General features: G+C 41.0%; 1 protein-coding gene across 1 annotated transcript; it reads left to right on the top strand.

The window, feature by feature from the left end:
- The first annotated feature begins 122 nt into the window (after window positions 1-122).
- On the top strand, window positions 123-18,898 carry fbxw8 (F-box and WD repeat domain containing 8). The gene is made up of 12 exons (XM_087790298.1): window positions 123-187; window positions 1,603-1,990; window positions 3,319-3,423; window positions 3,499-3,663; window positions 3,722-3,810; window positions 4,783-4,934; window positions 5,009-5,205; window positions 5,272-5,490; window positions 13,059-13,186; window positions 16,115-16,288; window positions 17,149-17,265; window positions 18,718-18,898. The coding sequence occupies exons 2-12, from the start codon at window positions 1,616-1,618 to the stop codon at window positions 18,881-18,883; spliced, it is 1,887 nt and encodes a 628-aa protein (XP_087646424.1). The 5' UTR covers window positions 123-187; window positions 1,603-1,615; the 3' UTR covers window positions 18,884-18,898.
- Window positions 18,899-18,911: the final 13 nt, after the last annotated feature.

Below are 18,911 nucleotides of genomic sequence, written 5' to 3'. Positions count from 1 at the left end.
TTTTGTTTGAGGCGCTATGAAGGACATTGTGTTCCTTTATTTGTCATCAATAGCATATAAATGTGATCGGCCGATAACGTCTCGACCACCGTCAGTTGTCGAGGTCGACAACCCTTCACTCACGAGCTGACCCAGGGCTGACCCCAGGCTGACCCATGACACCACCCAGACCTCACTGAAATATGATGTAAAGAACACCAATGATCGACATATTCCTCTGTGAGAAAAACACCAACTATATAACAAACTACAACACTTAAAACACACAATAAAGCACACATATAACATGAAAATACACTGACATCATGAAAACAATTACATTTTAATACATATACCATAACTAAAACCCACATGGCAATGCGGAAATACACACACCAAAACGGTTAAACTATAAAAAAAAAATATATATATATAGTTCACCAACACTAAAAACAATTAGAAAATGCACACACTAGCACCAGAAACCACACCAACACTAAAACACACACACATTATATAAATACACATAGACAAGCACTTAAACACAAATTACATTAAAAACACATACAGTACCACTAAGACACACTCACAAACGACACCAAACAAAAACGCACAACAGTACGCATACATCTACATTTAAATGCATAGAACGGAACTAAAACACACCTAGATACACTGAAGCACACACAACATAAAAAAAAAAAAACACACATTAAAACTAAAATAGACTCAAACACACACACACAGCATTATAAAACACACACTAGCACTAAAACATACAACGCATTGAACAAAATAGGAACTAAAAGTGCACACCAACACTATAACAAACACAACATTACAAATAAACATCAAGATGAAAATACACATTCAGCAACATTTAAACACAAAGACCAGAACTAAAACAAACATACCAACACATACAAACAAAAAGCACAAGACTATAAAACCTACAGTACATCAACAAAAAATACCCACACAGCATTACAAATCACTTACACAAGCACAAGAAACAAAAAATATCACTAAAACACACACAGCATTAAAACAAACGTAGACCAGTACTTACACACAAATAACAATAAAACAATGTCATGCACACCTACATTTAAACCACACCAACCATCAAATACACACCAACAGTTAACATACACACCAACAACGCTAAAACCATGTCAACACTTAAAATACACACCAACACTAAAACTTGAAGAATAAACAAACTCCAACAACCACACACATACTTAAAACGGTTACACACAAATGTACACTAAAACATGCGCACTTTCACTCAAACGAACGAAAACACACAAACCGAGAATGCATGCGAATGTGCTTTTTTTTAAAAAACAGTCAACAACAAAATGTACCTTTGTCACATTTTATATAAATCAATTAAATATTTTGAACTGGGTCTTTAATTACACATTTAAAGTTTTATTTAATAAATAAATAAAAAAATATTCGTTTTGTAGAATTACATGAACCCGGAACCATTGAAGCCGTTTGAACTGTTTCACCCCGGACTGTGTTCATGATGGGACGCCGGTTTGTTTGTTTTGCAGCTGCTCTGAAGCTTCACTTTGGATCATTTATTTTTCTTAATAAACGTTTGTGTTCCAGATGAGAGGCGAACATGGCCGAAGACGAACTCGCGGCCTTCAGGGAAAGTTGGAAACGAGAATTGACGACGAATAACGAGCAGGAAGCGAAAAATACTGCGACCAGCAACAGATACTTTTCAGAAGATAAACATGAGAAACCTTCCCGCTCAGAGGAAGCAGGTTCCGGGGACCCCGCGTGTGACGAGGACCAGCCGGGGTACATCTCCATCGCCCGGAGCCTGCTGGACGGGAGGACCAGTCCTCTGCGGGACAAGATCGAGGAGGACCGGACCAGGAGGAAGAGAGAGTTCAACACTGGTGACGTCACCAGGGCCTCTCCTCGGGCCCCCCAGAGGAAGGTGAAGATGATGAAGGTGGAGCTGGTGGATCAACTCATCCAGGATCTGGTAGGATCTTCTGACAGTTTGTGTTGAATATTTAAATCAGACGATAGAAGTTTGGGTTAACTAGTTTAACGTTAACAATTGAAGGAGCGACAACTGTTGCAGTGCATTATGGAACATGAACAAGTCCTGATTCATATGTGGCTGAAGAAGGAAGATATTTGCCTGCAGAGGGAAATGATACTGAACCTATTTTCAAACCAATCTAAATGGGAGAAAAACAAAAATTATAATCGCATAAAGTTGGTTACAGAAAATGTCATCCACACTTAAAGTTACTTAAATATTTTTGAAGGAAAATAAATACAAAAATACAATAAATAAATGCAAAATAAAATGTAATTGTCTACATTAAAAGTACTGATAGCAACGTGAACTAAAACACTTTAAGACAACTACATAAACAAACATACTCTTCTAAAACCAAATTACACACAAGTTATATTTCCACATATTACATTCCTACACAAAATTACACACAACACAGCCAAACAAATAACTGTAAAATCAAAAATGTAACTTTCTTCTTAGCAATTCAAAACTTGACATTGATCAATAAGTTGATAATATAAAGTTTTTAAGACGCATTAAACCACATACACCAACAACATAAACACATATATAAAAAAAAATCATAGTTAAACAGTAAGAAAGACACTCACAAGCACACAAACATATAAATAGAACAAAAAACTAAAACAGACATACAACAGCAAAACATACTGATATGAACTCACACAAGTCATCTTGCAAATCTACACTAAAAGACCGATAACACCAACAAAAAAAATGACACACATTGCATATAGAAGTTGGTACGCAATAAATAAACTAAAACTGGAAACTCAAAAATAAAAAAAACAATTGAGAGTGACCAAAAAAGTTGATGATAGAAAATTTCCAACACACACATACACACACTTAAACAAACACCAACACTATGGCATAGCCAAACACTAAAGAAAACACAAACATCAAAACATACTGAAACAAACACACCCAAATCATCTCGCACATCTACAACAAATGACACACAACACCGCCACACAAACAACCATAAACACACACAAATCACTGTTACACAATAAATAAAATAAAAAAACACTTGACAAAAACAATGTATGCAAATATAAACATTTAATGAATTATTTTGTTTACTTAAAACAAATTTGTCACAGAAATGTTTTTACACAAACAAATTCTATCAAATAACATTTTATTAACTCAAGAGTTAAAAATTGTGTAGATTATAAATCAAAGTGTCAATCAAAGCATGAAACAACAAATCATGGCTGTGTTAAAGACATGTGTTCATGACCTGAATGTTGCAGAATGAGGTCAACAACATTCCGTTCTTCGACGTCCAGCTGCCGTACGAGCTGGCGCTGAAGATCTTCCAGCACCTGTCGTGTGCGGACCTCGGCCGCTGTGCTCAGGTGACTCCGGAGCGACAGATCAAAACACTTGAAGCGAGCGTGTAGGAAAGAGAAGTAAACCTGGATTTCTTCCAGGTCAGTCGAGACTGGCGGGTGCTGGCGGAGGACGACGGCCTCTGGTTCCCCTTGTGTCTGGACGAGGGGTTCCACCAGGGCGCCAGGATGTCCGACTCCCCCTGCTGGAAGAGCGCGCTGAGAGACTGCAGGGCCTCGGCCACGACGCTGCGGCGCAACTGGAAGGTGATTGAACTTCCTCTCCTCAGGGGAAGATGTTTTTGCTCACTGGTCCTGTCTCTAGACCAGAGAAGGATCCATCGTCCAGCTGAACTATGACCTCGGGAAGGTTCTGTGTGACGTCAGCTCCTGCGAAAACCTGGTGATATCGGGGTGAGTCTTGGATGACGTGAGGTTCCGTTCACACACACTCGGGCAGCGATGTAAAGTAGAGAAGCTCCAACTTTACTTCTCCAGGAACTAGGAGAGTCAAATATTTATATTCAAATAAAGATACAAATTAAATATGTTCTACACATGTAACCACAGCTTCCAATTACACAAGAGAGGTTTATCTTTCTATCGCAGTTGCTCTATATAACCAATAGAGGGTTCTATCTTCATTCAAACAACTCTGGCCTAATCCATTACAACAAAGCCCTTCCAGTTGTTATCAGAATCAAATTATTCATCCTTGTAGACCCACTTCAAATTTCTACTAAATTATAGCAAACATAATAGATTTCAGTCTTCAATTACCGTATTTTTCGCACTTAAAATTCAGATATTGTCTCCAGAAATTGACAGATGTGTAGATGGTTATTGATTTTCCCAAAAGGTTATGATCCGTTATCTGTGTATCCGTTTACACTTGTTGAAATTAACACCCTTAATTAGTATAATAACTATTGTCGAATACTTGACTCTGATGATGCAGAATTTAAAGACGAAGCTTTCATTTGTTTTGAAACGAAAATATGTCCAAAGATCAGCTTTAAAAGCAACTGGAGTCGACTGTATCCTCTAGTCCTCAGTCATCTCCGGAAATCTCACAGGATTTTATTGTACCTTAAGCTTCAGAGGATGAAATGACTGAGTCCATCTAGTGGCCGGAGGCCTAACTACAATAGAAAAAGGCGCAAACGCTGTAAATATTTGCATGTTTATTATAAAAATTTAAAACTCAAATTATTTTATTTCATTAGTATCATAAACTTTTATTGCTGGTGTTGTAAACACAACAATTTAAAACACAAAATAGATGATTCAAATAATATATGATTTAAAAAGAAAAAGAAAAAGTCTCAGCAGGGGTGTCGTCAGGTCCCGGACTGGTGTTGAAGGATAGAATGGTCTCGGTTTCAGGTACTCGTCCGGACACGTGCGACTGTGGGACACGCTGCACTGGGACTCCCCCCACATTAGAGTCAATCAGCTGTCGGCCAACACCATCCCTCGACCTCCCGTGAGCCACGTGCAGGTCAACAGGTCACTGGCCGTCGCCGCCTACGAGGACGGTACGTGTGTTTGCGGCCCCGAGTGACGAGTCAGCACTTTACTGTGGAGAGTGACTGACGGTTCTGTCCATCAGGGTGTGTGGACGTGTGGAGCACAGAGACCGGGGGTGAACCCATCCACCACTACCAGACCCCGGGGAGGCTGCAGGCTCTCTCCCTGAGCCCCGACAGTCCAGTCCTCGCCTCCGCCGTGGGGACCCAGGTCCGAGTGGACCGAGCAGACGAGCAGGGTTACTGGAGGACGCTCCGTCTGGTGGAGATTCCCAAACAAGTAGGTCCGGAGTCCTTCATACTCGCCTCGGCGATCCTCGAGTTCATCGTACCTGTGGTGTCTCAGGTGGAGAGGCTGGTGACGGTGCCCAGCAGAGGGCGACAGAGTCCACTTGTGGCCTTGTCGGCGGGAGAGTCTGTGTACCTGCTGGACCCTCAGGAGGAGGAGCCCAGGAGCGTCCACTCGGTCTACGGTCAGCCTGTGACCTGCCTGGACACGTGTGACGCTCGCGTGGCGTTTGGAGTGAAGCGCACCGGCTGGGCCATGAGTGATGGAGGGAACAAGGTGAGTTTATGTTAGATGAGGAGTTCATCCTTCGCTCCTTCCAACCAGCTTTCTTTCCTTCCTTTCATAATTAACTTTTTTCCATTCTTTATGTCCAACCGTCCGTCTTCACATCCTTCTTTTCTTCCATCCTTCACATCCATCCATACATCACATTTATTTATCATTACTTTCTTTGTTCCATCCATCCTTTCTTTTGTCTCTCTCATCCATCCTTCATTACTTCCATCCTTTACATCCATCTATCTATCCTTGACAACAATCCACCCTTCCTTCTTTTCTTCCTTCCTTCACGTCCACTCATACATCACATTAATTTATCATATCTTCCTTTTTTTGATTCTTTACATCCATCCATCATTTACCTTCTTCAATCATCCTTTATTTTGTCCCTCGCATCCATCCATCTGTCCGTCTGAGCCATCCTTCCTTCATTTCTTCCATCCTTCACATCAATCTACCCTGCCTTCCTTTCTTTTATTTTTCACATCCATTCATCCACCTGTCAATCCTTCCATTCTTTCTGTTTTCCATCCTTTTTATTCTTCATCATCCTTATTTCCTTCTAACCATGTTTCCCATTTTTTCATCCATCTTTCCTTCCTTTCATCCAATCATCTCATTCGCTTTTCAGTCATTGTCGGGGGGGCAGCCACTGAAAAAGAGATCCATATTTATTTCATAAAATCTTAGATATTATGAGTCTCTTGTTCTTCATTTTCCGTCTAAATGGACATGTTGTTCTTTAGATTTAGAAACTTAAAAAAACAAAAGAAATCTAGTACCTTAAAGGGGGGACAGGTGGTCTTCATAACGTTGGATCAAGCTGCATCTTCAATTAAACACTCAAGCCCCTGGAATGTTCCGGAAAACACCAAAGCTGTGTTTCACCGATGCTAACTTTTCTCTGAAGAAAGGCCGAGACAAATGGACGTTGCGTTGATTGACATATCAAGGACCTTGAAATGATGAGTGGACCTACAACACATTTATATCTTTAAAGTTTTTTTAAATTCAAAACCAAATGATAGACAAAAATACACTTTTGTTTGAGTCCTTGATGTGTCCGCAGACGAGTCTCCTCTGTAATCCAGCCGCTCTGCTAATTAGAAAAAAAACATGGCAGGAATTATCTTGTTAGTCTAATGTCTGCTTTTGTCCCGCCGCACCTGTCGGCAGCACTCGTTCGGAAAACATCGCGGCGGCCGCATTCTTCACCAGCGCCGGCGTTTCCTCTTTGTTTGTGCAGCTTTAGAATCCGCGCGACACAAAAGAGGAGTTGCTGGTGCTGATCCACCGAGTCCATTAGCGTAGCAACAAGGAGCGACCGACGGCGCCGCTAACACCGTCCGCGTTCCTTCCTGAAAGACGTCTGCGGCGGCGATTCCAAGATTGTTTCTGACGTTCATTCAATTAACGCCGGCGAGTCCGAGGCGAAGCTTTTAGAGTCGAGCACTTTGGGTTTGACGGCATTAACATATGAAAGTACAGATTGAGTTGAGTTGACACGAACGTCCTCAAGGTGGCGACGCAGAACTCCTCTGGTCAAGAAGAGCATGAGAAATTATGAGTGATTGACACTGATGTCCATGTTTGCAACACAACGCGAATATGAGTGACGGGGAGTATGAATAATGGAGTGAGCAACAGAGAGCGGAAGAGTGAGCAATAGAGAGTGAAATGGTGAGCAACAGGGTAGATGGATGGATAGACTTTATTGACACAGTCAACAACAGAGAGAAAAGTGTGAGAAAGAGAATGGAAGAAAGTGAGCAATGGCATTAAACAATAGCAAGTGATTGAATTTAAAAAGTGAGCAACACAGAGTGAGAGTGAGCAGTAGTTGGTGTCATGGTGAGAAACAGCAAAAAGAGTGATCAACATATTGAAGTGTGTAACGGGGAGTGAAAAGAGTGTGTAACGGGGAGTGAAAAGAGTGTGTAACGGGGAGTGAAAAGAGTGTGTAACGGGGAGTGAAAAGAGTGTGTAACGGGGAGTGAAAAGAGTGTGTAACTGGGAGTGATAAGAGTGTGTAACGGGGAGTGAAAAGAGTGTGTAACGGGCAGTGAAAAGAGCGTGTAACGGGGAGTGAAAAGAGTGTGTAACGGGGAGTGAAAAGAGTGTAACAGGGAGTGAAAAGAGTGTGTAACGGGGAGTGAAAAGAGTATGTAACGGGGAGTGAAAAGAGTGTGTAACGGGGAGTGAAAAGAGTGTGTAACGGGCAGTGAAAAGAGTGTGTAACGGGGAGTGAAAAGAGTGTGTAACGGGGAGTGAAAAGAGTGTGTAACGGGCACTGAAAAGAGTGTGTAACGGGCAGTGAAAAGAGTGTGTAACGGGCAGTGAAAAGAGCGTGTAACGGGGAGTGAAAAGAGTGTGTAACGGGGAGTGAAAAGAGTGTGTAACGGGCAGTGAAAAGAGTGTGTAACGGGGAGTGAAAAGAGTGTGTAACGGGCAGTGAAAAGAGTGTGTAACGGGGAGTGAAAAGAGTGTGTAACGGGCACTGAAAAGAGTGTGTAACGGGCAGTGAAAAGAGTGTGTAACGGGCAGTGAAAAGAGCGTGTAACGGGGAGTGAAAAGAGTGTGTAACGGGGAGTGAAAAGAGTGTGTAACGGGCAGTGAAAAGAGTGTGTAACGGGCAGTGAAAAGAGTGTGTAACGGGCAGTGAAAAGAGCGTGTAACGGGGAGTGAAAAGAGTGTGTAACGGGGAGTGAAAAGAGTGTGTAACGGGCAGTGAAAAGAGTGTGTAACGGGCAGTGAAAAGAGTGTGTAACGGGCAGTGAAAAGAGCGTGTAACGGGGAGTGAAAAGAGTGTGTAACGGGCAGTGAAAAGAGCGTGTAACGGGGAGTGAAAAGAGCGTGTAACGGGGAGTGAAAAGAGTGTAACAGGGAGTGAAAAGAGTGTGTAACGGGGAGTGAAAAGAGTATGTAACGGGGAGTGAAAAGAGTGTGTAACGGGGAGTGAAAAGAGTGTAACGGGCAGTGAAAAGAGTGTGTAACGGGGAGTGAAAAGAGTGCGTAACGAGGAGTGAAAAGAGTGTGTAACGGGCAGTGAAAAGAGTGTGTAACGGGGAGTGAAAAGAGTGTGTAACGGGCAGTGAAAAGAGTGTGTAACGGGCAGTGAAAAGAGTATGTAACGGGGAGTGAAAAGAGTATGTAACGGGGAGTGAAAAGAGTGTGTAACGGGGAGTGAAAAGAGTGTGTAACGGGGAGTGAAAAGAGTGTGTAACGGGGAGTGAAAAGAGTGTGTAACGGGGAGTGAAAATAGTGTAACTGGGAGTGAAAAGAGTGTCCAACGGGGAGTGAAAAGAGTGTGTAACGGGGAGTGAAAAGTGTGCATCAGGGAGTGAAAAGTGTGCATCAGAGAGTAAAAAGTGTGAATTAGAGAGTGGAAAAGAGTGTGCAACAGAGAGTGAAAAGAGTGTGGAAAAGAGTACATTAGGGAGTCGAAAAGAGTGTGCAAAAGAAAGTGAAAAGAGTGTGGAAAAAAGTGCATCAGGGAGTGAAAAGTGTGCATCAGAGTGGAAAAGAGTGCATCAGGGAGTGAAAAGTGTGCATCAGAGAGTGGAAAAGAGTGCGCAACAGATAGTGAAAAGAGTGTGCATCAGAGAGTTGAAAAGAGTGCGCAACAAAGTGAAAAGAGTTTGCATCAGTGACTGAAAAAAGTGTGCAACAGAGAGTGAAAAGAGCGTGAAAAAGAGTGCATCAGGGAATTGAAAAGAGTTTGGAAAAGAGTGTGCAACAGAGATCAATTTTACAAATGGCAGAGTCATAGAATGAGTGACAAAGAGTGAGTGAATGTGTCATTTCTAAGACAAAAGTGTGAGAGTCGAGTAAATGCAGCACGTGAATGTAATTTAAAAGTGTGAGTGTAAGAGTGAGCGCAGGTGAAAGTGTTCAAGTTATAATATGAACGAATCGGAGTAAATGTCAGAAAGAAATGTTTTACCAAGTAAAAGAGTGAATCTCAAGTTTGTCCTTCACTCAGTCGTGCTGTGACATGGTGACCCGTACAAGACCTCCAGAGTCTCGGGAGTCTCGAGAGTCGGACCCGACTCCCTGCTGAACCCTCCAGGCGACGACGACTCCCGAGCGTGTTCTTCATTACTCCGAGTGTCACGCGGGTATAATCACCTCCCTGGTCGAGTCTGTTTGTTCTTTTAATATCTCAGAGCGGCTCTCAACTTTATTTCGAGGGTACGACCGGTCCGGCGAGACGGCGTCTGAGGGGACGGGCGAGAACGTGTTTTTGACGCCGATGTCACTCGTCAACAACAAGTGTGCCGCGATGGTGGCGGTAATGAGTCGGGATCTGAAGAATGTCGGCTGTTGATTAACGCTCCTCTGACCAATTAAAACTTCGCCGGAGTAATTAAAGCGTCTGTCGCCCGTCGCGGGTCTGACAGCTGGAAGACGACGGAAAACCGGGGCCCAGAGATAAAACGGGAGCTTCATTAAAAAACCTGACAAACTCGTGGAAAGGTGGGAAAAAAACCTGCACTTCACACTTCTTCCCGGTCGCACACGCAGGTTTCTCATTTTCGGCTTCCTGACTGTTGAACTGAGATCCACGACGGTTGTCAGATCCTCGTCTGTCACTAGGATCGGTGTTGTTCAGTGGAGAGGGAAGAGCTGAGCCACAAGGCTTTTTTCCTGCAGGTGTCTGGACTCGTATTTCTCCGATCCTTAAAACTCTTCACTGGCTTCCAGTTTCTTTCAGGATCAACTTTAAAATTCTGGTTCTTACTTTCAGATCTATTCATGGTCAGACTCCTCCTTACATCAGTGATCCGTTTCAGCCTTACACCCCAGCTCGGGCTCTGAGGTCTGTGGATCAGAATCTACTGATGGTTCCACGCAAACGGTTCAGGACCAGAGGAGAGAAATCCTTCCAGACTGTTGCTCCTAAGCTTTGGAACAATCTTCCTCTTTCTCTGTGTTTGATGGATCTACTGACTCCTTTAAGAAACATCTTAAGTCGTTTTATTTGTTCAGGCTTTTCCTTGATTTGTCTAGAACTCCTGTTGTGTTCTCAGTTTTATCTTGACCTTTAAAGTATATACTTTAATGAATATTGTTTTTATTTTTTAAGCGCTTTGTGACCCTGGTCTGGAAAAGCGCTATACAAATAAAAATTACTTACTTACTTACTTTCTTGAGCCAATAAAACTGTCAACCGTCATATCATAGTGTCACGAAACTTATAGGCAATGGTTACCAGACACAAAAAGGTCTGGACTCTGCAGTTAGTCCACGTATTCTTTTTAGTGTCTGCACGGTTTGCTTGGAACCAGAGTGGAGCAGGTACTAGAAATGGGTCGAGTCTAGTAGAGTAGAGTAGGACTAACCTGTTAAAAAGGGCCATCATTGACGGTATAATGTTGGTCCTTCTATGTGGACTCGGGCGAACTACCTTGTTGCAATAGACCTGTTTGTTGTGTTTTTTATTTTGGCAACATGTGTCCGGATGTCCATCCAGTCGGTGGTACAAACACTAAAGCTACTTACAACTCGTGTCGACCAGCAGAACCGTCTCTAGAATAAGAGTCTGAGGGAAGCAGCCAAGCAGCCTCTAAGCAGTGGTAGTTTAAAAGCGTTCAGAAAAGAATGGGTAGAGCTAGTACTTTCAGAGTAAGAAGCATCAGGGTGAGAACTCCAGTCGTCAAGGAGAGACTCGGAGTAGAACCTCTGCTCCTCAAAGGATGAGCCAGTTGAGATGATTAGACCTTTGAGTGTTTCCCAGATGACCTGGAGGAGCTTTTTTTTGTGCAGATGGATCTAATCTTCTGAAACGCAAATCAGTTCCTCGAGTCTCCTGTTCACATATTCATCTTTTTTTTAAAGTGATTTCATTACCGTTGTCGCAACATTGTCCACTTCCTTTGTTCGCCTCGAGTCCCATTAGCCTAACAAGTCCTCTCGCTAGGTGAGCACAGACGTGATGTAATGATTCATGTCCTCCTCCACCTCTTCTTCTTCTCCTCCTCCTTCTCCTCCTCCTCTTCTTCCGTCGTCCAAATCAAGCTGTCTCTCAGGTCCGAGGCGACTCCGGCGCTGCCTCCTCTGCGGCTCACAATCAAAAACCGCTGGCGCCCGCTCAACGCTGACATCACTCCTTCTTCTTCTTCTCCTCCTTCCTCCCCCTGCTCCCTCCATCCTTCCTCCCCCTCCTGGCTCCCCTTCCCTCGCTTTAATTTCTTAATCGTTTGAATTATTCAGCGGCAGACTCTGCCTGGCGGCCGTCCTGCTCGCCATCGTTTTCGTGGGGGTTCCGGGCGAGAAAACAACGGCCGCTAATTGACCAATTAAAGTGTCTCCAGATGACATCATCATTAGAAGTGTTGTGTGGAGGAAAGTTGTGGCGGGAACTAAACCCCCCCTCAGGTGGTCTCGTCTCTGGTCTAGCTGTGGCAGCTGCTGTTTGATTCACACTTAACCATTTTTTTTTTAATCTCCTCTCAGCGTCGCCCCCTCAGGCTGTTTCCTAAAAGCATCTGTATGACTTCACCTGTGGAGCTTTACCTGTCCTGGGGGCGACCCTTGATATTTGCAAGTCCACCGTGCTAATGGCTACGTTGTGCAAATTGATAACTCATTGAGATGAACCGTCGAACCCTACTAAGGGGTGTGCATTGGCAAGAATCTGGCGTTACGATACGTATCACATTAAAAAGGCGACGATACAATATATAGTGATACTGTAGTAACGAGGATATATTTGTAGTATTGTCCGAGTACTTGACTCTGGTGTTGCAGTATTTACAGACCACATGACTCTTGACGAAGTCGTAACTACTTTCATTTGTTTTGAAACAAAAATATGTCCAAACATCCGCTTTAAAAGCTGCTGGAGTCGACTGTATCCTCTCATCCTCAGTCTTTGCCTGGATCTCGCAGGATTTTTATTCTTCCTTTAAATGTAGAGGCCGTAATGACCGCTGCCATCTAGTGGTTTTAATGTTAATTAAGTTTGATGAAATTAGAGATTTATACACACTTAATTGTAAAAATGTAAACAACAAAATAACTGATTAATTATAATGTCATTTTAAAGAAAAAATATGAAATTCAGTACATTAAAAAAACATTAAATAAAGGCGATATTTAGGTTTATCTTTTACCGCTAATAATAAAAAAAATGTTACATAATTTTCAATCAATCAAGTAAACTGCCTGAAAAAGTCAACTTGTAAAAAAAAAAAAAGAATCCCTCTTTTTAAAAAATTAAATATTCAAGGGAATAAAAGGTAATAAAAAGGTATTGTTACACAAAAATGAAGAGAAAGACATGAAAGCAAAATAATATATTAATATATTACTAATATATTTGTAAAAATAGATACAGTGCTATTGAATATTGATACTGTATCGTGAAAATAACATGTTGGTATCTAAGTATATTAATATTTTTCTTACGCCCCTAAACTCTAGTCCCTAGAAAAACAAAAGGTGTCAAACTGTGTCCAGGCCCTCAGAGTCATTGTATTCGGGCCCCTGGGCTCCAACGATGCACAGTTGGTTTCACACAACCACCTTTTTCAAATAATAATTTCGCTGCCTCCTCGTTCCAGATCCACATTCACAGCCTGGAGACGACCAAACTGGAAGTGTGTGTCGGCAGCTCGGCGGGAGATTTCACCTGCATCAACCTGAGAGACGGAGCTCCAGAGCTGCTTGCGTGCGGAAACAAAGACAGGAGGTGAGACCACAACACAAACCTCATTTGCAAAGACAACAGCTGTGGCCACAAGAAAACAATGGAGCCTTGCGGTGTAGTAGACACTTTCTGTCGCTAGGAGCCGCCACAGTGCAACATTACTGACATCAGTGGAAGCGTACAAAGGTTGATAAATAACATAATTATAAATCGATAAAATACTGTATTCATTTATAAATACTGTATTCATCTATACCTAACTAAATGTGTAAATTAATATAAACATGTTGAAATAAAAAGTTAAAAAACGGAAATGAATAAAAAGCGAAATGTATAAATACATTTTGAAATGACGAAATGCATAAATAATGTCAAATACAAGTTAAAATATCTATAAATAAATATACAAATAAATGTATATATACACAGAAATAGCACTGTTCACAAATAATGTTTTATTTATTTTTCACACATTTGTTTTTCATATTTTTTCACACATTTGTTTATACATACATTTATCTTTTTAAATTAAAAAAAAAATCTACTTATACACTTATTCACCTACACATTCACACAAACAAATGAGAAGTTTAATAGAACTTGTTGGAAATATTAGCTGCAAAGGTAAATATTTTATTCATTTAAATAGTTTTTCCTAAACTAAGAATAAAGAGTTTATCAAAGTCATATTTGAGGAGATATTCCTATATTTGATTAATAACACTTGAGAGTAACATTTAGCTATTTGATGGAAAAATTAATTTATTCAATTTTTAATACATTTAAAATAAATTAAATCGGGTTACAAAAAGAAGAAAATATATGAAATAGAATGTATACCATTGCTTGTAAAGAAGGAAAAAACAGGAATATTTCTTTATCAACTTCTGTTTAAAATGTCATTGATGTCAACAAAAGGTTACTCTTTCGCCACACATCGCCTTTTTTAGCTTCCAGAAAGTTTTATTGATGTTTCGTGTCGCCGTGTGAGACGCACACAAACTCACACACACCAGTATATTGTGTACAACTACTCATAATTAGACCGACACTCTTCTCTTGTGTGAGGCAGAGCTTCAGAAAGAGAGCTCCGTCGTTTCTTTGTCTTCTATTCATCAGCGCCTCCATCTGGCTCCTTAAACAGACCGATAACACACACACACACACACACACACACACACACACACACACACACACTAACACACACACTTCTCTTGGCGCCTGTTTAACTCTTACAGAAATCACTCAGAGGAAAAAATGCTTATGAAAAGAATGAGACTGAAATTTGTTTCAATTTTTGGAGCATGTTGTTGTTTTTTTTGGACGCCTGACGTCTGGCGAAGGACGCGAGCGACTGAGGGGGGGGGGGGGGGACAGTCGGCCATCTTGGCCTCCAGGCTACGATGGATGCCCTCCAAAGACGAGTCTGTCTATTTCCTCCAGATGAGTCCCGCTCGTAACAAGACACACAAAGTGAAGGATGAAGTCAAGACTTCATGAAGTTGAAGGTTGATGCAACAAGACTGTTCGACCTCTGAGGATCAGTGCTGCTAATACAGTGTAGGTGGAGGCCACGGGTCAGACGCGGGGACCGGTGGGATGAGGGTGTGGTTCAGTGGTCGGCAACAGATGAGGCGATGAGGAAAAAGATGAGTGGATTTTAAAGGTGCTTCATTCCTCATTACTTCACTCGCTACGGATGTCGAAACTGACCAGCGCTGCCATCCCATAATACCCGACAGCCCACCCTCGGTGCCACTTTAGTCATCTCACTCCGATTTCATGTTGGAAGCCAAACGGTCCCCGGAAAATGTAATCACAGTAATGAACTGCTGGACGGCGCTGCGGCGCTGGACCGGTCGCATGCAGTGAAGTCACGCAGACAACAGATGGCGGCGACGCTGCAGCCAGAAGCTGAGATCACATGTGGCTCCCAGGAGACTCAACTTTTCTGAGGGTTTTTATGACGTTTTAAAATAATTATTTAGTTTATTTTTGAAACCAAACATTTTTTTTGGTTATCACTTTTTCATTTTGGATTATTTATTTATTTATATTTAAGTATTTTTCCGTTTTTATTTATTGTTTTTATTTTCTAGTTTGTTAGTTGTTTTTTTTTTTCTTTTACTACAACACACATATAACAAAACATGTACAATACATTTATGATTTTATTTTGAAAATTCACAATTTAAATTTGATTTATTTTGTTGTAAAACAATCAATTTTTGGGTATTTATAGTAGAAAAATAATTTTATATTCATTAAAAAAAACACTGTTTTAAAAAACGCATCATTCAAGTTCATCACAATTAAAAAAAACTTTTTTTTTATTGTCAATGTTGTTTTTTTATCCGTCCAACCATTTTTTTTAATTTTTTTTTTTATAGTTTTTCAAGTCTAATATGGGAAAAAGGGTTTATTGAAATATTATAATAAACTTCAAAAAACAGTGAAAATGTAATTATAATGAACATTAAAGTTGTGATTTTAATTAAGAGCAAAGTAAGTTTCTAGTTTCTCATGCGTCTCCATCTATTTGACTTTAAAGATGAGCTGCCGTGAAACAGTTTTGTGGTAAAACTGACTTTGATTCTAGACGAGCTGCACCAGTGTTTTGCTGACTCGGCGCTCTCTGTTCTTGTATTTAAACAAAGAAGAAGAAGAAAAGCGTAAAACTCGGATCCTGTTCGTCGCTCTTGGTTGACTTTCAATGGCGGCTCAGGATGAGACTCTCTCTCCTCTGGTTTGTGGTGGAGTCCAGATCGGGGTCGACTCGGGTCGTTCATCTGTGCGGTCGACAGACTCTCTTTGTGAGAACATGAATGATTCTTTCATCGGCTCCGCCGGACGATCCGCCTCGTCGACCCATTTCGAGGTTCTGGTCGCCCACGAACGTGTCCGTGTTACTGTGACGGGGTTTGACTTTGGCTCTGATTCCCCCCCTCATGCTTTGGTTCTGGTCCTCAGGGTCCGGGTGTTTGACCTCCGGGTCGGGACCCCGGTGGTGTCGCTGTACGCCCACCAGCTCGGGGTGACGTCGGTCCAGACGGACGACTGGAAGCTGGTGAGCGGCGGAGGAGAAGGACTGCTGTGTGTGTGGGACCTGAGGATGGAGGCCAAGCTGTGGGAGAGCTACAACAGGTCAGAGGTCAAATCTTCAGCGTTGCATTCAGTCAAAGTATCAGATGGTAAAAGTACTTATCGAGGTACTAATAGCACTGATGGTCAGTAGTTTAGCTACATGCTAGAAGAAGTAATCCAGGAATATCATTCATAATCATTAGTTGGATGGATACTAGTAAAACACAATTGCTTATTTTAGTACCTTAATTAGTAAAAGTATAAATCACGAAAAACGTAATGATTATTGTGAATATATTATATATATATATATATAAATATTATATGTACACAAGCGGTATCAGTTTTATTTGCAGTATTAGCAGTGCTAATAGTAGTAACATCATAGAAGTATTTAAAGCTGTAGTATTTGCAGGAGTAGTATTTACATAAGTAGTATTTTCAGTAGTAATATTTACAGCTTTCAGTATTATATAAAGTAGTAGGATTGGTAATATAATTAGTAGTATTTAGAGTAGTATTTAAAGTAGTAGTAGTATTTACAGTAGAAGTATTCAGAGTGGTAGTACAGTTATTAGTATGTAAAGTAGTGGTAGTATAATTAGTGGTATTAAAGTAGAAGTAGTATTAGTAGTATTTACATTAGTAGTAGAAGTATTTAGAGTAGTAGTGCTAGTATTGGTAGTATTTACATTAGTAGTAAAAGTATTTAAGGTAGTAGTGGTAGTATAATTAGTATAATTAAAGTATAATTAGTATTAATAGTATTTACAGTAGTAGAAGTACTTGGTGTGTCCGCTGCAAAAGTAAAAGTACTTATGATGGTAGTGAAGTTCCTTGTGTGTAGCATGTTAGTTTAACAACATGTACTTGTACACACTGGCCTCTGGATGGCGCTCTCCTGAACGGATGTCCGTCAGACACCCGGTGCGTCACGTGAGCTTCAGCAGCAGCAACATGATCACAGCAAACATCCCTGATGACAAATCTCCCAGAGGAGCCTGCATCACTGATGATGACCTCACAGCTCACCGCAGGTCTGTCCTCACTCTTCATCATCATCATCTTCATCACTATCATATTCATCATCATCATCATCATCTTCATCATCATCATCAACATCATCTTCATCATCATCAACATCATTACCATCTTCATCATCACCTCCTATATCATTCTTATCATCTTCATCATCATAATCATTACCATCATCATCATCATCATTACCATCTTCATCATCACCTCCTATATCATTCTTATCATCTTCATCATCATAATCATTACCATCATCATCATTATCATCATTACCATCTTCATCATCACCTCCTATATAATTCTTATCATCTTCATCATCACCTCCTATATCATTCTTATCATCTTCATCATCATAATCATTACCATCATCATCATCATCATCATCATCATCATCATCATCATTACCATCTTCATCATCATCTCTTATATCATTCTTATCTTCATTATCATAATCATTACCATCTTCATCATCACCATCATCATCACCATCACCTCCTATATCATTCTTATCATCTTCATAATCATTACCATCATCATCATCATCATCATCATTACCATCATCACCTCCTATATCATTCTTATCATCTTCATCATCACCTCCTATATCATTCTTATCATCTTCATCATCACCTCCTATATCATTCTTATCATCTTCATCATCATAATCATTACCATCTTCATCATCACCATCATCATCACCATCATCATCATCATCACCTCCTATATCATTCTTATCATCTTCATCATCATAATCATCATCATCATCATCATTACCATCTTCATCATCACCTCCTATATCATTCTTATCATCTTCATCATCACCATCACCGTCATCATCTTCATCATCACCATCACCTTCATTTTCTTTTCATCGTCATCATCTTCATCATCATTATCATCACTATCACCTTCATCATCATCATCACCATCATCATCAAATCTTCATCATCCACCCCTTCTTCATCCTTATCATCTTCATCATCACCATTCTTACGACTTTCATCACAATTCTTCTTGTCATCTTCATCATCATCCTCACCTTTTCTTTTACCATCTTCATCATCATCTTCATCTTCATCACCATCATCTTTTCATCTTTATCATCACGTTCACCTTCATCATCGCCATCATCATCTTCATCCCAACCATCTTTTCATCTTCATCACCATCATCGCTTCATCATCATCATCTTCATCACCACCATCTTTTCATCTTCATCACCACCATCTTTTCATCTTCATCACCATCATCTTTCCATCTTCAGCATCACCATCATCTTTTCATCATCATCATCTTCATCACCACCATCTTTCCATCTTCATCATCACCATCATCTTTTTATATTCATCATCACCTTCATCATCTTTTCATCATCTTCATCCCCCTATTCCTCACCATCATCCTCATTCTAATCTTTAAAGAAACTCTAATAACGTTGTGAACGTCCTCCTCAGACATCGAGGCGTCATCTGCTACTACGACTTCCAGGACCTGTCGACGCAGCAGGACCACATCCTGCCCATCTGCAGGTCCGACTACGTCGAGTCCCACGGGTACAACTACAACATCGGGCTGACGGTTCCGTACGACCGGCTCTCGGCGGCGGGAGGCGGACGCTGAAGCATCAGAGAACATCGACGCAGTGTGT

The sequence above is a fragment of the Callionymus lyra genome, chromosome 1 (assembly GCF_982586985.1).
Source record: "Callionymus lyra chromosome 1, fCalLyr1.hap1.1, whole genome shotgun sequence".
NCBI classification, from domain to species: Eukaryota; Metazoa; Chordata; class Actinopteri; order Syngnathiformes; family Callionymidae; genus Callionymus; species Callionymus lyra.
Note: the sequence above shows the minus strand (reverse complement) of the source record. Positions and strands in the feature narration are given on the sequence as shown.